Source organism: Colossoma macropomum, unplaced genomic scaffold (genome assembly GCF_904425465.1).
Source record: "Colossoma macropomum unplaced genomic scaffold, Colossoma_macropomum, whole genome shotgun sequence".
Lineage (NCBI taxonomy): Eukaryota > Metazoa > Chordata > Actinopteri > Characiformes > Serrasalmidae > Colossoma > Colossoma macropomum.
Genome location: NW_023494806.1, coordinates 16159912 through 16187186, shown reverse-complemented (window position 1 = coordinate 16187186; position 27275 = coordinate 16159912). Strand labels below are relative to the sequence as shown.

Below are 27275 nucleotides of genomic sequence, written 5' to 3'. Positions count from 1 at the left end.
TACCATGCATATCTTCATGCACGTAAAGCCATTTGTATATGACAATACACAAAACAATTAGGTATTTTATATTACCATCAGTCAAATCCAAACAGTCCCTCTGACGAAGAACAGCTTCCTACAAATAAGCCGTAAGGGTTCCTGATCTGCTTCAAGTGTCCTTTCTGTCCTTATTCAATTCAGGACAAAGAGAACGAGGTTAGGGTCAGCCATTATTACAACTTTCCAGTATTTATTTCCCCTCTCTCAACAGAAATGGCACAATCATGGAATCCTCATTATCTGGCGGTAGACGACGACTAGGTGATTAAAAAGATACCTTCCCCAAAGCTCGTCTCTGGCTGGAGTGCTTGGGAACGATGATCCACCTGAAAAGGCCGCATGGTGGGCCTCAGTGAAGACCGTGGGCGTGAATGGAGCCCTCTTACAAGAAGAAAAGAGCCACTCTGACTGTTTGTTTTGGAATCTGTCTCATTGATCCGAGGGCCAGGACGAAAAGGACAGGCCCGTTGTTCTGCTTCTTCTGGACAATAGCACTCAGGCTTACCTTGCTCTAGCACTGGCCGGTGGAATGCTTTTCACTGTGTGGGATTCGGGCCACCTCTTAGTACGTACAGTATGTCGTTACTTAAGTTAACATCAAGCTTTTAGGAAACAAATCAGAACAAAACTGCTCCATCGACTTCTGATCATAGTAACAACTGTCTTTAAAAAGCTATTTAACTGGGTAGAAAGTATTTTCTTACTCAGAAAATGCTGATATTGCAATAAATACAAATGATATTAATACAATAAGTAGTAATTTTATATGTCAACATGTTCCAAAAATCTCCTTATAGCAGTCCAGTATTATCTGTAGTTATCATCCAATACCTGGTTTGGCTAATCAATCCTTCATTAGATTAAATCAGGTGCTGGTGGTTGATTTAAACAATGGGGGACATCGAGGTCAAGTCCAAAACCAAATATTTGTTCTTCTAACTCAATAGATATTAATGACTTTTTTGAAAACAAGAATTTACCTTTTTACAGCATTGATGTTTGTTAGCGTATACTCTGATTCTCATACTATATAGTGTTTTTCAAGCAAAAACATTTATTGTCCAGATAAATGGTTCTAAATAGTTCTTAGGTGCCTAAGACTTTCGCAGAGTACTGTTTATATACATCAAAAATGCAAATTGGGCATTTGTACTGATATGAGATACAAAAAAAAAAAAGAAAAAATATTGTAATAGCTATGATTAAAGTACAGAAATTACATTGTATTACACTGTATATTACAGTTCCCCTTCAGTGGATTTAGTCAAATGTTTAAACCAAATTGATTTAAATGAAAAATAGAACAATGACAATATTTCCCATAAGATTCATTTATTAAACACAAACTAACCAAAATATAATAAATAAAACAGAAGAATAGCAGTATTTAAAAATACACTTAAGTAAGACAAACAGGGCCTTTCGGCCCAATGAATTTTTAAAAAGTGTCCCAGCTACTTCTCCACTAGAATTTGATGGAGATTAGGAAAAAAACAAAACAAAAGAAATTGTACATTTTACAAATGATTTGTCAATTTTGTCTCGAGAAATTTGAAAGAGTCAATTTTGAACCCTAAGATTATATGCTATTTGGCATTAGGGTTAGAAAATTTAAAGACATAAATAGCAAGGATGCCCAAAAAAAGGAGGTATTTAATATGATTAACAGCTTTCCTTCACTCTTGGTCACTCTTCAACTGCGTGCTAAGAATTAGAGAGGGCTATAGAAAGAGAAGAAAAGGCCAAAGCCTGATAATAACTTGGACAGTAAATCAGTATTTTCTTGCTTGCAAACAGTAAAGAGCTTACAGGGTTACTGAAGACCAGTGGTGGTCTCATAACACTTGGAAAACAGCTGAATGATTGAGTAAAAGACTGTGCAAACTAGTTTTCAGTCAAGATTTTAAATTGCTGGGAAATCAGTGTTACCACCCTAATTCCTAACTGGAACTATGGACAGTAACTGACAGCCTTTTGTATGTTAAACCTCATTTAGGGGTAAAAACAATAATTAAAGAATTAATTTGCCAGATATGCCTACCAAGTTGGCCAAGTTCATCAGCAATACATTTTGTGTGAATCAGCAGAGTTAATGAATGAATGAATTAAAAACAAATCATACGGTAAAACTACACTTGAAAGTCAGGCAGGATTGATACATTCATATTGTGCATGCTCTCCAGAAATTCCTAGTGGAGAGAGAATGAGGATAAGACTTATTTTTAGGAAAACACCAATTCAATACAAATTAAAACGGAACAAAAATGGAAATGACATATTTGCGAAACAAAATGATATGCTTCTTTTCTATGTGTGCTGCTTGAATGAGCCGTAGTGCAAAACCCATGTTTTAAACAGACCGATGCTTCATTAAATTCAGTATGTTTCGGCTTCATGCACTGCTATACTGAAGTACATGAAACGCACTGAACTCTCTTTGTAAAGAAGCCATGAGTTTTTTTTCTCCCCCCCTCACCACTACTTGTACAACGAAGAGTACATCTGAGTGTTAACACTTACAATTCACAGCAGGCCATATGGTGCGATCGCTGAGAATGGACACAAGCAGATGTTACACTCACAACAGATTAGGGGTTACAAGCATACTTGGCACCTTAATATAAAAGCTAAACGGAAATCAATCCGAATACTAGATCCGTGACAGCAAATCAATAGGGGTGACACGGGAACATGTGGAGCGCGCTCACAGGCTCTGTTTGATCACGCTGGACCCTAGATTCAAAGCGAAATGTTTGACCAGTTAAACGATAAAGGAGGGGCAGGAGAAGAGCGGAGGCCAGTGCTTTTTAGATCGTTTTCCAAGATCGCTCCTTTCTTGTTCAAAATGCCCTTTTTAGATTTATGCCCACCAGCAGCAGGGGTCAGCTGCAGCCCGCAGGCACTGATGTCTTTATACTAACGCTTGTTCCTTCACGCACACGCACGTGCACATACACACCCTCACATACAGTTAAATTAGCTCAGTCTTTTACAGTCACACATGACTCTTCATACGGGGAGGCTTGTTAACCACTTGCTGCCACCCTCCATGCAGACCAAACAAACAAAATGGACATTTAATTAGGACACACCCCTACACTGACCAGTGCCTTAGTGCTATAACCGTAGACCACAATACTCATTTCCTTCTGTTTTAACACTGGGGTGAAAATCCCCCCTACAGCATAGCCATGTTTGTATGTTGGAGGAGGCAAATGTAAAAACTGACTTTAAAAATCACGTTTATAAAACCTGCTTGTTTTTTGCACATCATCCATCTTCCATTCAGCTCAGCTCTAAAAATACAGTATCTCAATAAATCATTAGCAATGCACATAAAAAGTGTCCCTCAGTGTGTTTAAAACAAACAAAAAAGGCTCATAAAAATGTATCCCTCTGCTTATCCAAGGATGCTATGCCATCTGAAATTAGCAAAAGCCCCTTTAGGAGACACCCTTCCATTCACATTTACCGCCACTATGAACGATACATCATCATTACTCATTATTATTACTATTATTGTTATTGTTTGTTACGGTTGCCTGAACTTGACCTTGAGCCTTTAAAAAAGGACAACAGTCCATGGAGGAAGCCCGTAAAGAGAGGAACTCTGATATGGTCGTGAGAGAGATGGCGGATGGAGTTCCTGGGCCTTGAGCTGTGCAGTCCTATCTGCTTTAGCATTGGCCTTCGTGGTGGCCCCTGAGGCACACCGCACCTCGCTGACTATGCAGCCATTAGGTACTGGTGGTAGAAGAGGCCAAAGAGGGACGTGGAGAATAAACAGGCAGCGATCCACCAGGTGAGAAAAGAGAGGAGGCCACGAAAAAGCAAAGGGGTGAAAACGGTCCTCAGTCCCCCTAAAGCCACAGACAACTGGGCTACCGTTTGTGTACCTTGTGCCTCTCCTTGCCCAAGTGTGGCAGCTTCAGAGTCTTCATTCACAACGCAAGGCGAACTATTGTCTTCAGGGTAAATCCCCCAGGAATGTCCACCTGAGAGGAGACAGTTTAAGCAAAGATCAGAAAACCTGAGATTTGCGGAAACAAGTTGAAGCCTTTTCACCTTCAACATACATGCTGCAGAACAGCACACCTGATCTACTCACCTAACGTTTTTAGCAGCAAAGTCATGTGCAGCAGCATCACCAGGGGCGCCACATACTGAAGAGCTATCACACATAAGTAGTAAAAGACACGAGCGACCTGGGCAGAAAAGGGAAGAAAACATATTTGCAGTTAAAAACAGCTCATTTACACAAATCCACTTCAAAAACAAGCTACTTCAGGGCAAGAGGAGCTCATCAAACAGACTTATGGAGAACGTTCAGTGGGAGCTTAACTATGGAGAAGGGACCGAAAACTCATAAATTCCGCGGATGGCTGTAAGACCAGACGCCGCCGCAGCCATTTGTGAACCTCACTTATGGCTTGGCACATCAAACAGGCTCTTTTCCTCAGCTCAAGCTTTGGAGTGCTGGGGGTTTTGATCTCGACTGAGGCTCTGCTAAGCCCAAATAGTAGGCTCATTTTGGAGCTCCGAGGGCAACAATACCACCCCATCCTTTTTCATACCGACACATTTCTGCCATTGAAGGATGCCGCCATGCTAATGTAGCAATCTTGAGCGAATGGTGGATGTAGGCATCTGGACACATTTATACACCTGTGTCTGGTGGGGGCAGCGATTCCTTCTCATCTTACCAGTCAACATGGTACCAAAGAATGACTTAGACGCTCATTTGATGTTGGAATTGTAACAGGAGCTACATCAGAGAAAATGTGAGGTTGGCTTAATACTGGAATAATTTATTGGAACAGTATAATTGAGACAGTAGGCCTCATGATGGAACCAGTTGTAAGAAATATTTGTTTCTTATGTAGGTACAAATGAAAGATCCACACTTATGTATTAATCATGTACAATTGGTGTGCCTTTCTCTAAAGATAGAAAACTGCTTTTGACTTAAGGCTTGTATCCATTTCTTTTCCTCTGAGAAAAAAAATTATATACAGTAAACTTTATAATGTTTTGAATATCTCAAATTGCAAATTCAGCATCTCAAACTGAAAAAAATAAGCTTCCACATTTAGTTTTTAAATTAGTTTAAATATTTGTAGCTTATTCCTTCTTTTAATGCTAGAATGTCTTAGACATGTTAATTCACAAATCTTATGAGCACACTCTCTTTAACAATCAGTGGGCATTCATCTTGCAGGTAATTTACGGCACTTTTTTGAAGTTACATGCATCAGCTGAATTTGAATTGGCACGCTCATATGAGCTCACCATTACAAGAAATTTAAGAATACAAAAATATTATTGAATAAGGTCCAATGTATGCCATTAAAGAACCAACTTTCCGTTTTCGGTATAATCCAATGAGAAAGACGGACAACACAGAACAAAGGGGTGCATCAGTCCACTCACCATCTTCTGCAGGTCCACTGTGCTTATGCGACCTGCTTCCTTCTTCATCTGCTCCACGCCCTTCTTGGCCAGGTTGAGGTAGGCCTGCAGGTGGTGGCGCATCATGGCCAATCTCAGCATACACAGCAGCAAGATGGCCCACAGGCGTAGAGTGTCATATGTCTTCTCTGACATCCTTGGCATTGAAGAAAGATTAAATGAATGTTTATTAAAAGTGGTAAACATATTTTATTTTGTATTCTCTGCAATGATATGATCCTGTAACGAGTTTATCTCACATCTGATTTCGTTTTACTACAAACAGCTATTTTTTCATTATATTAGCATATTTATCATGACACGGATTTAATTCTGAAGTATCGAAGTATCTGTCAAGTGCAGAAAGCCTACTTATGGGTATGTTATGTTTTAGACGAACGACAGCAGACTTCAAGGCAAAATTCTTCTGAGAAACTATTTAGATCTAAACATGTACAGTAGTGTCTGAGACCACTAGTGAAAATGCTTATTTTGCATCTTTTTCTAACTAAATACAAACGTTTTTCATTACAAATGATAATATCAGCATACCAATCTGAGTGTAAAGTAGAATCTTTGAAAAAACTGCATGAATTTAAGAATTTCTTTGTACTTGGTACGTCCCTCTTTTGCTTTAATGACAGCATGCACTCGTCTCCACACATTTGTACAGAACCTTCAAGTAGATCCATTCTTAACAAATCAAATCTGAACATGAGCTTCAGTGGAAGAGGTAAAACCTTGTTGTACTAAGGCCTTAACATGGTTAAAATTTGCTTAAATTTGAATAGTTCCATAGAAATAGTGCAGAATCTTGAATAATTCATTTTGCTTGTTCTAACTTTGTCGTTAAAACTTCTTGTTTTAATTCTTTTAAATTCTATAACTGGCGTTTATATCCAGGTTTAAATAAATAAATAAATAAAACGGACAGATTTTCAATGTTCAACCTTTTGGATCCCACTGTAGGTGTTTTCCACTGACTATGTATAACTGTCAAACCCTACTATGTTTATAGTGGTGCCTGAAACATTTGTCCAAACCACACTAATCCTGTCAGGTTCAGACATCAATTTCCAAATGTTTCAAATGTTTCATATGTTTGTAAAGTATTTATGTTTTAAATGTCGATGTCGAAAAAAATAAATAAATAAATAAAAGTGTAAGCTCTGTTTACAGGACACAGTAAAGTTTCTTCCAAGTAATTTGGGGCATTTCTGTTGGTCCATTCACCATGAAAGTTTCATACAATGTAAAGGACAGCCACTGTGTTCAAATGATGTAAAACTTTTTTGGACAGCATTTTTCCAGATTACAAGACATTTGGGATGTTGTTCAAAAGCACTGCTTGATAAATAAATCTGTTAAAGCTGTATTTAAGCTTAATTTTGGATGGCTGATTATTGTATTATAGTATATTATCTTACATTGTTTTTTCTTTTATTTATCAATGATCTAATTATTATTATTGTCACTATATAAGAGGGTAATTGGCGCTATTCTATCAGGTTTTATTTGGTGTGTTGGGCCGATTTGGGGGGGCGGTTATATTTGCAAAACTTAATGTGGTTTGGATTGAGCTCAGACTTAAAACTCAAGCATGTCATTAAAAGTAGTAAATAAAATCACTTATTTTCATTGTTGTAGTTTTTCAAGTAAAAGCTTCATTTTGTGAAAATAAAATAAAATCAAATATCAAAACAGAAGTACCCAGAGAATACAACAGTACACGCTCACAAGCAAACACAAAAGTTCTTCACAGCATCAAAGCTACACAAACACTGAAATGGAAATAAAGGAACTTACAAAGGCACACTTTCTTTCCCCAGTGTGGGATTCATTATGTAATCCTTGGTTATGGGCTTCACCCACAACAGGACCATTATAAGAGGGGCCAAGAAGTTGATATGCAGCAAAGTCCTGCGAAATGTCCAGAAAAAAAGAGAAACACATACTCAGACTCACTCAGACTCTGTCATGAATCCCCGTAAAACACATGGTCTTAAGTGCAGTCCGTCAACAGCCTTGGAGCACTTCTATCATAAAAGTAGTCCCTAGCGAGAAACAGTCGTGGCTCAAGCTCAGGCTTAAGCCAAGAAGAGTGGTAGAGACGGTGGATTTAAAAAGGACAGGGGATAGGTTGGGGGTAATCCAGGCTAGAGAAAGGGGTAACTATAAGCTGTGGAGTGAAATGGGAGCAGGTCTGGAGAGCCGGCCACACTGAAATGGATTAGCTGAGGGAAGTGTGCAGCTCCTGACCCCTCATCGACACCCTCTCCTCTGACATACACCCTGGTGCCTCACACAGGCTGAAATGGAGACTAGGTCCATCTGTAATAATACTCATCTGCTGACTACAAAAGGTGGAGGTCATGTGCTGATGCTCTGTGGAGAATTATGTGCAAATGCTAATGCGGTTACTGTGACCAGGTCGTTTTTGCCGCTAAAAGATGAGCCAGTTGGGCAAACGTATCAAACAGTGGTCAGGAAAATGGACTAGAGAAAAGAGGTGGAAAGTATTATGTATGAACAATTCTGTGTAGTACAGCTGCACATTATGGCCAAAATAGCAGTATTGTGCTTACATATGTTACATATACCAAATGCAATACATCTTGCAATAAGTTAACAACTGGTGAATCAATAATAGGTCATAGTTAAAAGATCCTTCGAAGATCTCAGTATTACAAAAGCTAATATTGCTAAAATTTGGAAGTGTTCACACTATAGCAGCAAATGCAATTATAGTACTTCCCTTTATATATGCTGGAGTGAGTTTATTGGTGATCTTTTGCAAACTTTGGTGTTCAAACAATGAAATTGCATTAGACGGCATTATTAATAGAACGTCCATTAACATGCAGCTCTACTATGTAGACATACCAATATGTTGAACCAAGATTCGCAAGATTTACTAACTGCAGACAGAATAACATACTACTGACATGCGAAAAAAAAAATTCATTAGACCATTATCTTTACTGTAGCTTTTTATTACAAATGAACTTATTGTGTTGCAGGTTATTTCTAGGATGGCTTCTGAAGGCACTCACTGTGTCATTTTGCCAGTGTTCAGGGTGAGGGCATCAAGATGCATCTGGGCCAATCTTAGACCAGGGAAGGTGAGGAACGCTCCAATCAGAGAGCAGAGCAGAGCCAGAATCAGCTTAAAGGTCAGTTTGGATATAGGGCCCCTGGAGAGAAACAGACAGAAAGCAAAGCCTGTTCACAGCAGGATCGCACACAAACACAGACACACACGTACATGAACACCTACACACACACACACACACACACACACATACACACACACGTTACTCACTGGGACTCGAGACCTTGGTTCTCCAGAAACTGCACAGCACTTTCAGAGAAATTTGCAAAACCTGTAAAACAATGATAATCAATGAAAGTTGGCCTTTTCTAAGCATTGAGTGCAACACTCATTCTAAAAAATGTCAGGCTTTTGGCATATTCCGTGTAATAGTGTTTCCTAATCTTGTTCCAAGACTATCCTGCTACCAACACACCTCACTCAACTCATCAGCTTATTAACAAGCTCTTGTTAACCCCTCTATCGAACGCTTAACTGTATTGAACTGAGTTTGACTTGTTCAAATCTGCTGCTAGAGGAGAAACAGTGCATCCAAGTTGGACAAATGGCCAATGAAATGTATTCACGCCCAGGCCTGTCACAACCATAAAATTTTAGCTGACGATTAATTGCCGTATAAATACCTGTGATAAATTTGACTGTCTTTGTTCACTGTATGCAACTATTAAGAGTACAAACCTATCTTGCCTCCTAGCTGTCGAAACGCAGTGGCTCCCCATTAAGGAACTATGTAATAATTATGACAGGCCTAATCGTCATTTTCTGCGTGCTCCTGTGTTAAAAACCTGAAAATCACGTTCTTTACACATATATAAATCCAACATCAATATTGTTATGAAATGGGTAATGGGTAAATGAGTTAAAATAAGAACGTGCAATACCTAAATAAGGAATCTGGGAACCTTGCTGTACAGCAGAGATCTTTAAATCCAGACCTTAAATCCAGATTCTAATCCTGGATTTTGTAATCACTGGTAGTTAAGTGAACTACTGATGTGACTCATTGGCCACTCAGTGCCATATCTACCAGAAATGGCAAAATCCAGGACTGTAAACTTTATTCGAGATCCAGACTTGGAGGCCTCTGCTGTATAGGTATAGTCTTCTATGTTCTTGTCAGTTCGACCACTTGGGGTAATTCAAAACTAGAAGCTTTGACACCTAAAATATGAGGTTTCTTCTAAAACTCAAACAAGATAAACCCAAGAGGACAAACTCAGATCCAAACCTAACATCTAATCAAGATGGCACCAAAGGCAAAATATGGCTGGACTTTGAGATACAGCATAGTAGTAGGTCATAAACAAAATGGTCATACCTGTTTCAAGTCCAAACTCCAGGTAGTTCTCAGTGACAATAAGGATGGCCATGGCTTTGACAAAGAAGAAGAAGGCAAAAGTGATGCAAAGAGAGCGCTCCCCACCTTCCTCCAGCTTAAAGTAATGAGCAGTGAGGGAGAAGAGGATCTTTCTAAGGGGAAATGCGTTAAGGAGTGGTTGTACATAAAGATATCTTATGGAAAAAAAATATGGAGAACTTCAAGAACACTGCTTCGGGCGGTGGAGCTCCAATTCTCCTGCTAATCTTCTTTTTATTTCTTCCTTTTTTCCCTAGGGAAAACAGACTGATTTCTAACTTTGATTAGTGCTCATGCTTATTATCACACCTGGTAAACTTTCTATTCCTCTTATTCAGGGGCCCATCTGGGCAACTGGATCTTTTCTTACTGTGCAATATCCAAATCTGAGATAACCTACCGCTGAGAAAGTAAATGCTAACCAATACAAGGTAATACCTGTTGAATCCTACAAATCCAAAGCGCCACTTGAGGCTCAAAATCTTTTTGATCCTACATTAATATGGGCTCAAAGGGATCTGTGGACCCCTGAGAAAAGCAGTAGCCTTTGATTGAGTTCAACATCAGCGCTTTCAGGGTATCGATCTAGTTGACTACTTTCCATTATCCTAGTCATCTCTCAAGACTAAATCAGCTCATCTGACAATGTCCACCAAAAGGCTCAGCTTTTGGACTCTCTATTAGGGACAGTGCAATAGAAAACCAGTTACAAAAAACAAGCCTTATCAAATCAAAATACCAAAATGACATTTTCCAAGCTGAGAAACCTGTGATGTAAATTAATTCATCCACTTTTAAAAAGAAAGACAAGATAAAGCCTATTATCAGTGGGAGGATGCCCAGATGTGCCTTCTCATAAGGCCAGTGTGCCTGAATCTACCACAGCTGATTACACTGGTCCAGGGTCAATCACGCGGTTGCATAGTGCAAAATCACGGAGGACCGCAAAAGGCCATCTAAGGAAATGTCTCGGTGACCATCACTTTGACAAGGTCATTTCTCCATCACATTCTGTCTGGAGCTAGCCTGGAAAAAAATGGCTCTTTCCTGACCACGTCCATCCATTTGCACTCACACAGGCCTATCATCATCCTCATCATCTTCATCATCCCGCCAGCCGGCCTCCCTCTTTCCCCATTCCCTCAGTCCTTTTTCCCAGGCAAATCAGTCTGGTGGGCCATGAAAATTGGGTGTCCAATCTTCAGTAGCAGGCAGTGAGTGGGTGAGGGGCAATGCATATAGCCAGGGAGAGATTGATCCTCGTGGACTGTGCTGGGGTTAATGTGTGTGATTTAGCGGCCAGCGAGGAAGAAAAGTAGCAGGTAAGAGGCAACAGGTGCTGACTCGGGTGCCTTACATCACATAGTGGTCAAGGCCTGCCTTTCACCCAACTGCTTTTTGACCGCAAAAAATGGAACTTCTCACAAAGGAGGTTGTTTTTAAACACGTACATACCAAGAGCATCACATATTAAAAGCGTTCTTAGAGCACACTGGATCTGAAACCAAACAACAACTATAAGGTTACCAAAGCAGAATGTGAGATTTATTTAAGTGCATTTACGTCTATATTGGTTAAACCATGTAGGACTCACAGCCATTTTTACACAGTCCCACAGTCTCATGGGTCCAAAAGCAATTGAACAAATCATCACAGTCTTAAATCATAATCAAAATGGTTATGCTTAGTATGTGGCTATGAACTGCCTGAAAGAGATTACCAAGTCCAGAGAGATTACCAAGTGTTGGGTATCTTCTCTGGTGATGATGCATGTTCAGTGAAATTCAAGTGAGGTGATTGGAACAGGAGCATTGTTGGAACTCACAGGCCTGTACAAACTCCAATGAATCACAATGTTTATATTGATCAGTTCAGAGGACTTGTCTTTTGAAAAAGCTGACAATAAAATCTTTTCTTATACAATTATGCTCAGGGACTAACAAAGATATGAGGTATTTATCATGCTAACAAAAATGTGCAAATACCAGTGCATATCTTATACGCAAGTACTGATCACATGGGCTTAATGGCATGAATTTGCTAAGCATTTTGGGCATTTGTGTTCTTTTATCAGGCAGTGACTGAGAGTCATCCATTACAAAATTACAAAGTGCTTGTACAAGTTCTCAGCAGTTATGTTAATAAAACAGTTCCTGTCCTTACATCTGATTGGCCGAGCCGTGTTATAAGCCTTTGTGAAATACTTAATAAGCAATGAGTCACAACAGCCGGTGAATTATTGTGATTTTACCACAGCTAAGGGGGTTTTAAGCACAACACTATTCTATGACAAAATCCAGTACTGCACATTTCTTCAATTTATACATAGAATCTATTACAGTGGAATCCCCCATTAACTTCAGCAAGTGTCTTGTCTAATACAATATGCTGATCTACAGAATTCAAAACAACAAAACTGTCATTGTCTAAATACTTACAGACTACACTGTATATCGCTGACAGTTAACTCACGAAAACCCCAAAATGCTATAACGGTGTGGACAGTCTTGTTTTACCCTGTACTGAACCAGTTGGCCCCTGTGAAGTAAACAGCCCAGACTGTCAAGGTAAAAATTGTGTCATAATATTTATGACAGCTCTTGAACACTTTAGAGAACCACTCATATGACGAACAACTAGAACAACAACTGAGAACATCCAGATTTAACACTTCCATAACACTGAGCATCAACCTTAAAGCGTTTGACATTAGTTTTATAAAGGATACATGACAAAGGCCAGCACCAGCAGACTCCAGACGACACTGATGTTCATCTCTCCACTAGGCTCAGCCATGCAGAAATATAACTCGGTGATGAGGTACACTGCTGTTGCTGCCACAGTGAAGTCCACCAGCCACTGAAACTCTGGGAAGTAGTGCAGAGCTAGCAGAAAAGAAGAAGTGATGAGATCTTCAGTGAAGAGAGCACTTCAGAATACATAAGAACACCAGGCTTCTAATGACCTGAAGCAGACAGAAGTGAATATACCTAGTGTGTCCACTTCTGCAATACATTTTGTTTCCAGCTGAAGGTCGAGGTCCTTGGGAATGGTCAGTGGCTTGTTGTCTATGTGCCCATTATATTTCCTAAAAGTACAAATAAAAACAAAAGAGATTCATTCTGAATTGCATACAGCAGTTTTCATGCATCTTAGATTCCAGCAATTAGTTCTGTCTGATGTAATTTCATGCAACTTACCTATTATACTGGTTGATCTGAATGCAAACCAGTTATAAATCAACAAAGCAAGCTTATTTCAAAACAGAGAAATATGACAACACATTTCTGAAACTCCCTCCATGAATGGAGATACCTACAAGGCAAACAGGCTCCCAGGTTTGTAATGTGGGCCATATCAATAAGTTACAGCTTGACAAAATCCAATTACTGATACTGAGCTCTATATAGTTTCCCTCTTTTTCATGAAACAGATTCTGGTGTGCTCACATGATGATACCCCCTCCACTTATTAGAGACTGAACACCAACCAGCAATGTGAAATAGAAACAGTTCCTGTTTAATGCAACTCAGTTACTAGCGATTTGTTGGGCTGACAGCAAAGGAAATATAACTTTGTTTCCAGCGACAGGACTTGCACCGCCTTAGATCCAAAAATTGTTGGCAATTCAATGCTGAAAGGTATATTTTAAAAGGACTGGAGAAGTGAAAACAGAAGAAAATATCAATTTTTCCTCCCTCAAAGGTGGAAAGGCATTACTCACTTACTTAGTAATGCTTTTTTTCCACAGCACAGATAAAGAACAAGTCAAATATGAAATATTTGATTAGTGTGCTCTTAAGCCCAAAAGATAATAGACAGATATGCTGAACCTGGCTTGTCCTGGACTTCAGAATTAGCATTTGCACTTTTTTTTTATTTGCAAACAGCGGATTACAGCTTTTTGTTTTAAAAAACTAAAATTGGCCGAAGTCCATACAATGCTCAATTCAAACATATTTCCCCCAGTACTAAGGCCGTTTGCATGAGCAGTGGCTAGATATGACGATGAATGTTGAATCTGCTTGGAACAGTGGGGTACTGGAAGGAGAAGGGGTGGGTGCACAGGCCTTAAAAATCAACAGGGGCCAGTGTTTGAGCCTTCCACCCCATGGCTCTGGGCCAGCTGTCCCAAGGAGTCTTCTAGGCTTCAACATGGCGCAAGCACAATGGCACTGTAGGAATCACAGGCTCCTTTCGTTTGATCTCGGGGTACCTGCTTGAGAAAATGGCTCAGGAGCTCTCCAAAGAGTAGAGAAGGGCTTTTGCATGATAACAGAAGGTGGACATAACAAGGTTGAAGATGAAAAAAAAAGGCAAGTGGACACTGTCTCATTTGCTTTTTAAGGGATTATTAGCATAACACACTTGACCTTCAGCATACATCTTCACACAGACAGTAGAAAGTCATCTATGAATTAGCCCAGCCAGAACTAGCAGACAGCAGTGAGGAATTCAAACCAATACAGGAGAAACAGCACTCTCTCTTAGCGCCAGCTTGGTGTATGTTATGGCCGCACAATATGGACAACATACTATGTTGTGATTATGCAGCTACATAAGATAGCGATATGACTTGTAATAGTTTCAAAATGATGTTGAACCTTCATGTTTGACCCAAAATATTTTAGCTTGTTGGATCACAAATACCTTAATGCATTCAAACTCCCACAGAACAACACTCAGTTATTGGCTGGTAGCTAATTTTCATACTTTTTGTTTACTTACAGTGTGTGTATATATACACATACACACACATATACACACAGTGATTTTTTGACTTTTAAAATGTGAAAAGAAAAGATACATAAGCAGAAAAAAGTACTTGATGTAGTACTTGGTTGTAAAGCCAGTGCTGGAAATTACAGCTTTGAGACATCTACAATAAGACACTAATAAGCTTTTTGGCAACACTGTGGTCAAATTTTGGTCCCTTCTTTTTGGCAAGCCATCTTCAATTCCCCAAGATTACAGAGATCCTTCAGATGGGCTTACAACTTCAAAATCTTTCATAAATTTTCAAGTCAAGGATACTGTCTACTCTGTATCACACAAACACTCTCATCTTCTTTTCTAGCAACCAGTCTTGAATTATTTTGTTTGTATATTTGAAGTCTTTTTCTGGTGTCTTTTCAGGGTCACTGAAAGAAACTCTCACCTCCGTACTTCACTATGAGTATGGTGTTCTTGGGATTATACACTCAACCCTACTTTCTCCAAACACGACGAGTTGAATTATTGCCAGTATTGCTTATGTGGAAATTTTAGACATGCATCACTGTGCTTCTTTTTTAGCAGAAGAGTTTTGCGTGGGGAGTAGAAATAGAGACGACTGAGGAGCGGAGCAGTTTACTGCTTATTGTTCTCTGCATAGCTGCTGTTTCTGCTCATTCAGGTTTCCTGACAGCTCTGTTCACGTGACTGCTGGCTTCTCTCTTACCTTCTTTATCATCATTAGTCTGGGAGCACGTTTTGCAAAATCTTGCGTGACGCATCTGTTAGGGGACGACTATGTGTAGTCTAATGAACTTTCCACTTGCATGTTATCACACCAATTGTATCGACAGGGATGTTTAAGGTTTTTGAGAACTTAAGAAAGCTTCTTTACCATTTGCCATAATTGCTACTTGCTGTGTGAAAATTTTCCAACCACAGACAAGTGCAATTTACAGCATTAATATTCATAACTGGATTTTAATTTCTTCATGGCACCTCACACACACACACACACACACACACACACACGCACACACACACACACACACGTCTCAGCTGACTTCTTCAACCCTCGACATGCATTTCAACTGAACACTAATGTGTCCTTACCTGTCCTTCTTGTTCTTCCCTCCTTTTTGGTGCTTCCCAGCCAAGCTCCTCAACTCATCTTCCGTTGGATGCTGGTACCAGCGCAGACTGAGACATGCAAAGCAATATAAGAAGAGTAAGGAAAGAGTAACAATGTGAAATGAGCTAATCTTATTTGTAGCATTAGAAGACAAACATTTAGCACAACCTCCTCAACTTTGTTTGGAAACCATCTTGTCACGAGCCCTGAGAGGGCTGTGCTGGTTTCAGTTGTTTTTTTATGTTTATTTATTCATTAATGAAAACTTAATTATGGAACTCTCCAGGGCAAAACTTCCAAGTCCTGCACTTGAGCCAGGAAAAAAAAAGTTTCACAGCCAAAAACAAGTACTGATGAATTATTGAGCCCGTTCTGAGGAGCTGTTTACTCTAAACACATATGGCGCTAATTAGGGGGAAGCGGGCGTGGCTCATGGTGGTCCTCTCGGGTTATTCCACTTTTTGATGCTGCCTTTTGGTTTCCTGATGAGCCATAATGATGCATCTTTGGTAGGCCCTTAAAACTAACAATAAAAGCAAAGGACTTGCGCAAAGTAGATTATGCTGATTCCAAAAGAACCTGCCTTTGAAACAAAGTGCCGAGATGCGATATTAGTTACAGCAATGGAGGGGTCACGATAAAGCGTTTCCTCATTACCTGCCACTGCAAAGGAGCCATCTTGCGAAGGAGTAGTGAGGTATAATTTTCTGAATCACGCAGGCCATTACCATGGTAACCACCAGCTGCACGCTGATCACACCCTGAGGGGAAAAAGGCATGAGAAAAAAAATAATAAAAACAAAAATAGGCTAATAACATTTAACAGAAAAAGACCTGTTAAATATGTATTTAGTTACATTAAAACAGAGTTTTGATTACATTTATTTTAAATTCTATTAACTTTAACTTGCAATAAGTTATTTAAAAGGGGGAAATATCCAGCCATGTCAACTGATGGCAACACTGCAATAAAAATTCATTCACTATTCTTAAATATGCTTGAGGATGATAAACTTTAATTTTTTTGGATGATCTTTTACAGTTACGGACAAAGACACGGTCAGATATCAGACAAGATGAAAATTCTTCTTGCATTTCAGAGAGCCTGCTGAGCCAAGAGAAAAGACAACAATTTCAGTTTCAAAAACAGACTGCATATTGCAAATATTCAGTCAAGTACCAAAAACCATAACTGCCATTTCAACCCAGCATCAAACTACTCCAGCTAGTGTGAGAGGACTACTGCCATTGCTGGGCAATCTTACCATCCACACCAGTGAGGCACAGTCGGTGTCCTGCACTTGATGGAGAGACAGGAACCTGCATTCAAATTACCTCCGATCTCTGCAAATTGCTATGTGCTTGGCTAGCCACTTCAGAAATCACAGGGATTTTATGACAACATGGCTGGCAAGCCACTCTGGTCTGGTGGAAGAGGAAATCATCAATGAAGGCACAGGTGTTCAAGTCTATGAGAATGACCTACACAAATTTAATGTCCAAATGCAGAAAGAGAAACTGATCTACCTGTCTCTTATAGGGTCTGCAAAAAAAACGAACATTTTTGATAGCTGATTATTCATGTGAATTAAATGACAAATAATTAATTAATCGGCTTAAATATGGCCTAAATAAAGCCGAAGAGCTGAATCAATAAATTAAAAATAAAATAGCAATGTTCCGGCAAACTGAAGTACTGTTTACCAAGAGCTAAACTACCATGACGAAAAGAACATCACATGCACATAATTTTGAGCTACAGCAAGTAATAAGCAATAGCTAAAAATAAGTGATGCCATTAAAAAAAGGGAAAAAGTATATATTAACATGAGAACTCTTGAAGCTGCAGCATCATTAAACCAGTTTAACATTTTAATATGCTATTTCACACTACAAGTTATATGTGAATAGTTTTTCAGGACAAGCAGAATTCATTTCTTTTCACAAACTATGATTACAAAATAGTTGTATTTTAACCTAATTAACCAGTTGTATGTAGTTAGCTAACTAGTTGACATGCACCACCCATCTATTAATGATGTCAGTACAATGTTCTGTCGGTTTGATCAGCAAAAACAGCGAACAGCGAGTAGTATGATAAGTAGTAGTAGTAGTATGATAAGTAGTATGATAATTAACAAAATAAAACCTTCTACAATGATAAGACATTATGTCGGGTTTATCAGCAGAAAAAGCTAATTGAATTCTGTAGCTATATTATGTACAGAAAATGGATTAAGTGATATGGCTATTGAGAAAGAAAAAGAAAACAATGATTCTGATACTGTATTAAGATTCCTCTTAACTCAATAAACAGAAGCAGCCAGGTGTTAACGTGCCAGGCTGCTCCTGCCATTGTGGCAGAAAGTGCATGTGCATGTGACGTCACTGTGGCTGAGAGTGCATGTCTGCAGCTAGACTGTATTGGGACGAACTGCCAAATGTTTAACAGTTTTTTAACAAGCCTGCTAAATACATCTAATTAACAGAAACTGATAAGGCTCACAGTATTCCAGTGACTGACATTAGTAATGTAACAGGATGAGCTTTCTTTGGACGTCACTTTGAAAAAGTAAAAATCAAAAATGGAATTTTTGGGACAAAATTATCGATATTATGGATAACGTCAAATAACTGTTTCAGCCCTTGTTCCTTATGCCATTCGGCCACAAGAAATCATGATGAATCAACACTTGTTTAATTGTAATGGGATGAAGTCAATGAAGTTAACTTTTCAGTGATTTCAATGAATAGACCATTTTAGGGTTGATTTTTGGACATAAAAACAAACCCCTTTCTTCTGTTTTAAGGCATAGTTAATAACGTCAATGGCATGCACTACAGATTTGTAGGTTTGTGGGCCACACAACTGGCTTGTCTTCCATCCTGTGCAACAATCATCAAATGCTCAGTCTATTGGTCAACTAAAACTAAACAGTCTAAGCAAAAAAGTACTCTCTTCGTTCTCCTTTTTGCTTACATTTGACTACCAGCCCTATGAACTACCCCTGCAATGACTAGGACGTACTAGAATTTTATGGATAACTTCAAGAAAGCCATGCAAACAAGAAGAGCATCATTCTGACACAAGTCCTGCTTGCCGTGCACTACCTAGGAGTCCATTACGAGAACAGTCACAGTAGCATTAAGAAGCATAGATTTGACATCATGTTATTGCTATTCAAATCAATTTCTCATGAAGTAAGCAAGAGAAAAAAATGGATCAAAAGTGATCCAAAGTTACATTTACTTGTACCAGTGAATACAGTTAACACACCACAATCAAATATATATTTTAAATGTTTTGTTAAATTTCACTGAACATAATGTTTCGAAAACACAGATGACGGTGCGTTTAGTCAACACAGTCCCTCTCGTGTTCTATTGCTTAAAAATTGCTCAGTCCTACTTGTCCCTGTCCCGATACAAGTAGCTGTTCCAATAACCTGGCTTCTGACTCTTTCTGACTCTACAAAATACATCTTAACTACAATATTACACCACAGTTCCATCGAGGCTGAATTATTATCCACTACAGAATACAGGTCACCCAGGGAAAGGAAATTAGGTCGTAAGTGGAAAGGAATGTGTTTGTAGGAAGGGGACTATTTAACAGTGCCTCTTTCGTGCATTCTTATTGGCTGCTTCTGTTGCTTTTCTTCGCCCTATATCTACAGAATGCTGATGGAGCACAATATACAGTACACTTTTAGTGACAGCTAATAACTATGCTATGCAGAAAGGGACAGGTCTAGGTTCTTTTCCTTTGCGACTGCTGCAGATAGGCATTTAGTATCCAGGGTATTTTCACAAAGCAGAGTCTTGGCTCGAGAAGGCAGCTGGATTGGCAAACACACTTCTAAACTAAAGGCTCATACTCATTCAAGTGTCCACGAGATGACAGTGGTACTATCTTGGAAGCATTTTGTTTTTACCCAACCAAAACCGTTAGAAGAGTGCTCCATCAATCTGGAAATATAACATACAAATTTCTACAGTATGTGTGGCACAGAAAATATGGGTCTCTCGCCCACACGTACACTCACTTGGAAGTAAGTGGGAGGGGTGGGCCTGACCTATTACTATAAGGGACTCTAAGAGACACATAAGGGGCTAGTTCCAGAGGGGAAAATTGAAGCAGCATGGGTACACTATCTGCCCTCAGTAGCACTGACCCAAAATACACAGGGGCCAAATGAGGTCTGAGGGGGGCCAGTGCAGATAAGCAGCAGGTCCAAGAGCTCAATCGCCAGGCCCTTCTTCACAAATTAGGCCTGGGCCAGAGGAGATCACGGTGTCAGCAACTTGTAAAAAGATAGGTGTGAGCAGAAGCGGTTGGGATACTTGACATGTTTTCATTGTAGAGTGCTCTTAAGATGTGCTGCTCTGTATTTCTTTCAGATAGCATTTTTTGTAAATTGGAAAAACTTGGCAGGAGCTAGAGACATGCATGCGAACTCAAATACTTAACCATTCGAGATGTGAGGATTTGCATACTTAAATCACTATACGGGTATTTGTTGCGTTTCATCAAAGGAAGACGGAAAAAATATACAGATCAACAATTCAGTAAAATGGCAATTTTGTATTTTTACATTTTAAACCATATTATATTTTGCTACTGCGAAACACAAATGCAAGGGAGGGGCAGAGATAGCGCAGATCTTCTTGCTAAATAGGCTAGACTGATGTTAGAAACAAAACAATCTAGAAACAGTTAAACTATACTTCTCTTATAAACTAACATGTTGACACATCGCCCAGTCGAGAGGAACCAAAAAAAATAATAAAAAATAAATAAATACACCTGTAGAAAACGACAAGTCTCCATCAGCATCCAGCTTTGTGCTGGTTCGCTGTAGTTTTAGTTTATTAGCTCATCTAGCCGCCTCCGTTATTCTACTCATCCCACATGAAAACCTACAGACTTCCTTTTTTTTTGACTTCCTATTTTTAAATAATAAAAGAAGCTCTGAAATAATTTCTTTTGCATGATGTTAAATTTTTGTGTAACACTAGTGCTCCCAAACAGGTAAGCCACAGTTCTACGTTTATTTCAGCTGAAATCTGTTTTTTGTTGGGTGTCTCTCTCTCTCTCTCTCGCTCTCGCTCTCATTAACCCAGACATTAACAAGAAGGTTGAATATAAAGAAATGGCCTATGGCACATTTTTTGACCAATTTTTATTAGCCTTTCTTTTAAAACCCAAAGCTCACACTGTGTTGCATAAATGATCACATGAACACACACTAGCACATTTCCAGTGCTTTCGATTAGCCAATTCCATTAGCATCATCCGCTCTTTAATGGGCCAAACTGGCTTTTTTAATTCTTAAATGAAAATATCAGTTTCCTATTTAAATTGCATGTCAAATAAAGTAAGAGACAACTGGCTATTTTTCATAATGTATCATATCGAAGTATGGACATTTTGGCCACATTCAAAGACAGAACAAGTGAACTTGCTTGCTCACTTTATTTACTTCTTAAAACTGCAACACTGGTCAGGCAAAATAAAGAAAACAAAAACATGCACATAAATGAATGTACTAATATAAAACATGCAGACTTGTGGGTAGGCCTAACACATGCACAGAAATCTGAGTGCAAACAGCATTCAAACGTAATGCACAACCACTTGGCTAGCCAACTTTCTTCACAACATCATTACACAGATTGGACAAAATAAAAATAAATTGGATAAATTGCACATTGGGAACGAGCAGCAAGTGAGTCTGATCTTGTTCTAGTTTCACTCAAAATCTGAAGACAGAAACAAATGACTCTTGGTGGGTCTAGAATCACAGATCGGTAAGCTAAACTTGGGTCCTTGAAGACCACGATATCCACTTATACTTGCCATGCACCACTCTGATTACAGGGTACTAAGGTACAGGTACGTTAATGGGTAGGACTGCACAATAAGAACAGAAATTGTTATTACTTTGAGAATGTTATTATTTTGATTACTATTTTCAGTAGTTGGACCACAGCCTGAGGAATGCCAGCATGCCTGCAATTTGACAGCATGAGTCAACACCTAGAGTATGAATCATCAGAATTCTCATTTAAGTAATGTAATTGGTCAGCATGGTCAGGGTTTCTGCGCCTCATTTGCCAGTTATCAGTTTATATTATAAATATACATACACCCATCTGCCTTGTGCCGACGCTGCATTAAGTGCATACATCAAACTGTGACAATGATTAATGTGATTAACAGTGAAGGCGTTTTAATGATATCACTTTTAATACTCATGTTTAAAAAACTAAAACATGGTTGATGCTTTTCATGAGCTTAATAGCAAGTCCTTCTTGAGTCAGGACTGGTGTTCGAGGACGCTGGCTTAACAGACACAGTGTTTACTGCAACACACTGCATCCCCCATGCATAAAACTTCTGAGTGCAAACACAAACAGCTAACTGCTCTTTAGACTAGGGCCATGTCACATAAAGCATGATGTATGGCTTAAAATGGCTACTTTTAAGCTTAGTTCAATCTAACTCTGGATTTTCTGCTTCACGACGGTAGATCACTTTTTATCAGGACAGAGTACCACGGCAACTTCTACTAACATAATAGCCACAGTACAACAAAAAGTAACAATAAAATATGATGTTATGACTCAACGCCATACAACATGATGTGAATCAATATGATGCAATGTAATACAACATAAGTTGTATTGTCACTCTTTTAAAATTTAGGGATACTTAAGTGTGTGCAAACATCAACAGACCATCAAGGATGTGATGTCATTTGTCTATGGCCATCCTCCTCTGTGGTAGACCAGAGACTTTATGGGAGGAGACCAGTCACTGGTTGGAAAATGAATGGGAAAGCTAGTAACACTCATCATGGAGTGTGTTTATAGAGGACGTCCTGCCCTTCAGCAGAAACAGCCAATGAGCCTGCTGGTTATGGTGCAAGCGGGAAAAGCCCCCCCTCAGTTGCAGAGATCCGCGCAAACACAGTAGCCAGAACAGCCTGTTTTTTGTGTGTTATTGAGCCAAACGCTCCAAACTATTTGGGATTTTTGTTACATTTCACCAGTGATTTCAAATTTATTTTTTTAAATGATAATTTAGCCTTAAATGTTGTGTTTTTAGGTAAGTCTGTCTCCCCATTCAAAAAGAGAGGAGTCTGGTCTTGTATGACTCACATGCTGAGTTTTCTGTACTATAAAGTTAATTCGATACATACCCTGAAATCACATGCAGACACTCAAAACACTCCTACTGACATGGCTAAAATGAGATTTAGCTGCAAAGAAAGCTAACAAGTAGGCTAATGTGACTTCATATAAAGGGCATTGTCTATCAAAACGACTAGGCATTATGTTTTAAACACCAACAGTCATCTGAATGTATTTTTATGACGTCTATACAGCTTGAGTCTGAATGGATACAATGATAACATAGCCAAAGTCACATGACTCACAAATATAATGCACTTAATGCACATAGGGATCATGTGAATCACTTAATACGTAGTAATAATATAATATTAAGTTATAATTGTAGTGTCAGATTATGGCACAAACTGTCAGAATAGATCAAGAAAGTAAGATTTTCTTGGATTGTACACAACTGCAAACAATGCAGCTGCACTTGTTATCTTAAAGCACAGTGCAAACATACTGTCTCCAAGCGGGAGGGCATCTCGAGGTCAAAAGCAGCCCTTGGAAGTGTACTGTACACCTGATCAACCAATGTCATGCACAGGTGCAACAGCTAAGAATGAACACTACTTTCATAGCATAAAATAATTCTATGCAAACAGCAAGCAGAGTTGGACCATCACATAGGCCCAAAACAACACCTGCAGTACTGAAACATGTTCATCTAGGTTTAAATGAATGGTTCAGTTAAAAAAATTCACACAATTTTCTTCTCCTTGAAATATAGTCGATCAGCCAAGACAGGTTAACAGTATATCTTTTAAAGATTGTTTAATAGAAACTGTCTGTCTTTTATATGGTATGCATTGTTAATTTTTCTCTGGAGGTACAAGGCTAATATAACCAAGCTAACAGAAGTCTCTCACACATTATTTGCAGCTACATTAGCATCGGAGCTCATGTGCAAAACCAATGAATCAAACTTCAGACACTAAACGTGTCTTGGCTGACTAACTGCATTTAGGGTAAGGATACAACTGTGAGTTTAATTTTTCAGTGACCCATTCATTTAAGCAAAGAGCAGCCGTGAGGAGGAAGAGAAGGCTCATCAGACCCATTAGCTAATGCTAGCCTGCCTGCAAAGTGAATGAGAACATGTTTGACAGCCCTGTCTTCATATTTTCATGACTGTGTTCATAAACAATGACTAACATGTACATACACCGGACACAGTAATGAATGTGAGGAAGGTGGAGGGATATCGGTTGTGAGAATATACTGAGCAGCAGATGTTAGCGTTAACGTTAGCATGAACCTGAAGTTGGCTAGCTACCTATTCGCCAGCTTCTTGCTCGAATTATCCCGTTCCACCTTAAATGGTGCAGCAGTTACATCCTGACTGTAACTGCTGAGGCGCCAGAATGTCACTGCTGCACCATTTAAGGTGAAACTGGAGAATTCTGTTAAAAAACCGGCCAATAGGTAAACCGACTTCAGGCTCGTAGCGTTAGCCTGCTGTACTCACCATGTTGCTGCTGCTGCTGCTGCTGCTGCTGCGGGCTCAGCACCGACGGTCACTCTGAACACCCCGGGTCGGAAAGGCGACTGACAGCGCGGAGCACATAGGCCTGCTTTACGCTGCTGTTATTGGACAGCAATGGGTCAAGAGGCCAGTTTAAACCCACACGAACTGCCAACTTCACATTACTGTGCCCACCCTGAGCCCCCCACTCACTGTTTTCAACTGCAGTAGAGGTCACGCTGGGATTCCGCGTACTGAGCACACAGCGAGAACGCCTGCGGTGCGGTGTAAAACTATAGAGTTAATTTACCTTCAAAATGATCCATTTAACGTAAATGTATATCAGAAACAACGTCATACCATCACATATACAGAAAGAAAGATATTTATCTATTTATACTATATTTCGATTTGGCGGCACACAGGCAAATAAACAAGCTCCCATTCGTCAGCCAAAGGACCCATGTTCAGAGGCAGGCTCGAAAGCGCATGTGACGTTTTCCTACCGGTGTTTAAGAGGGGAGCGGTTCTCTGACTGACGCCGCCTTTAGTGTTTGATTTGGTTTCTTTGTCATAATGAAATATGTGTACATTTTCTTGGGAGCTGTCACTGTTTCTGTCGACATTTCTAACCAGCCAGTTCGTTACTTGTGTGATTCTACGACTGGGCTGACATTTAAAAGGGGAACTCCACCAATTTTTTTTCTTCCACAAAATTTCTGAATTATACAGTTTTTGCGCTGCAAACAGATTGACTGAGTGCCTTGACGTGAAATGGTTTATTGTATAAAAGCTTAGAGACTCGTTTCTTTACAGTGGTGGTGATAAGACCAAGAGGTCACGATGTCTACAAGACAAATAGCTAATTTATTTACTTTTGAAAACCACTGACTCTGCATGTGCCCTCTGAGTTTTTATATGTATTGTTGATGAAGGTAAAATAGTGGAAAATCTGTAAAAAAATATGTTTTCTATGGGAACTATTTTGCCATAAAACGCCCGCATGTACCCTTTCATCATGAATGGATTGAAATAAATGGTTTAAATTAGATTTTAAGCCAAACTTTATCACAGAACTATCATGAATCGATGTCTCAGACATCGGGGAGCATAGATCTAACCATTTCATGTAATAACTTGTGAGGGAGCATTCAGAGGCATTAAGCTCTTTGGACGTCTGGTTCCTATCACCACCACTGTGAACAATTCTGACTCTGTAAGTTTCTCTAGAATGGAGCATTACACATCAAACCTCCTGAATGACTGTTCACATCTTAACTGTTTAATTATGTAGAAGTTGGAGCTCCACTTTAACTCTTGTAACCTGTAACTTGTATAGTAAACGTCATTTATCATTTTTCAAGGAAAAATGCATTTAATCACTGAAAAATGTGTTAACTCATCCAGGAACTAGGCATGTCAGAATTATGACAATCATTTCATCACAATTATTTGAGGCAATCTCAATGATTTAAGCCGACTGCAGTCATTTTTCACAGTCATAGTAAGTCACAGTTTGTTGGGTTGAGGCAAATAAAAGTAAATTAAGCGATAAATGCATTTATTGAGACATCATGGAACTTATGAAAACAAAAAAGTTCTAACTTGAGCTTGGTGCTCCAAAATGTTTAAAGGGCAGTGTGAGTAATGTTTACTTGTTGGGTGTGTTTTTAGCATGTATGCTAACAGAATGAGTGATTTTTGCTTTTTACTCAGGAAAACAAAAGTATAGCTATGATTAACTTTACACATGATTCTGTGTAACTGATTCATTTGTGTCTGTCATTTTATGTCAGTACCGGCGGTGTTAGCTACGAAGCTACACATGTAATCAGCCAATTTAATAGTTGCATACAATGAAAAAGAAAAGACAAATCTTTAATCCCAATGATTTACATGACAATTCATCATCAGATAAATTTGCATGATAGGGACAGCTGTCAGGAACCTCATTTTTTGCAAGAGTTCTTTGCTGACAATGGCTAATAAGTTAATGGGTGACACTTGGAAATAACAGGCTTTAGGTAATTTTACCATATAATTTTTTAATACACAAAATGTGGTTACCTGACATTCTCTCAAAGTCACCCCCTCAAACAATATCACACTATTATTGAAAATAAAGAAAAAGAACTTTTCTTCTTTCCACAATCTGTTGAATATGTGACTTGCATAGTATTCAGATATTTCGATTGTGAATGTGTTCCAGTAAGATGGTAGAGTGAATGTTATGTGATGCAACCAAAAGAACATTTTCCGTAACCTAAAGTGGATATAAAAAGTATACACACCCATTTTTATTTTTTTTTTTGAATGAAAATAAACATTTTCCATCTATTCCATTATTTTTTTCCTTGGACTGTGTAGTCTAATATAAGATTCTGATGAAACATCTACAGAATTGTATTGTTTAAAGGTACAAATCAGATATAATATACAATATCATATGTAAAGAATATCAAAAAGCATTGGAATGTACCATAGAGCACTATGACGATTCTTACCAATATTACTGACCTCTTACACTCCCTCTTGCTCTCTCAAGTCTTCCTGTAATTACTTGCTGTCCCATGCACTAGACTTTCCACTTTGGGACGTAGGTCCTTCAGTGCCATGGCCCCCAAACTCTGGAAGTCTCTTCCTTGATTCCTCCATGACTGTGCTTCTTTTTCTACTTTTAAATATGATTTAAAGACTTTTTTCTTTACTGCTTAGTCTTAACTTCTTTTTTTTTAATTCTGTGTTATGTAAAGTGATCTTGGGATTGTGAAAGGTGCAATATAAATGTAACATTATTATTATTATTACCACCAATAGGTGGGAAAAA

General features: G+C 38.9%; 1 protein-coding gene across 1 annotated transcript; it reads right to left on the bottom strand.

Moving 5' to 3' along the window:
* Positions 1-2390: 2390 nt before the first annotated feature.
* Positions 2391-24776, bottom strand: tmem161b (transmembrane protein 161B). The gene is made up of 12 exons (XM_036598576.1): positions 24452-24776; positions 16462-16565; positions 15786-15872; positions 12950-13047; positions 12688-12844; positions 9921-10072; positions 8813-8873; positions 8544-8684; positions 7297-7410; positions 5473-5647; positions 4151-4247; positions 2391-4037 (listed from the first exon to the last, which is right to left on the bottom strand). Exons 1-12 carry the CDS (start codon positions 24452-24454, stop codon positions 3769-3771), a joined length of 1458 nt encoding a protein of 485 aa, XP_036454469.1. The 5' UTR covers positions 24455-24776; the 3' UTR covers positions 2391-3768.
* Between the last annotated feature and the right edge of the window lie 2499 nt (positions 24777-27275).

What these genes read in the sequence shown, in the direction of transcription:
- tmem161b (XM_036598576.1), bottom strand. An exon ending in AACCAAGGTCTCGAGTCCCA is followed by an intron (nt 8,685 to 8,812) that starts GTGAGTAACGTG and finishes GTTTCTCTCCAG; the next exon opens with GGGCCCTATATCCAAACTGA. An exon ending in AACACTGGCAAAATGACACA is followed by an intron (nt 7,411 to 8,543) that starts GTGAGTGCCTTC and finishes GACATTTCGCAG; the next exon opens with GACTTTGCTGCATATCAACT.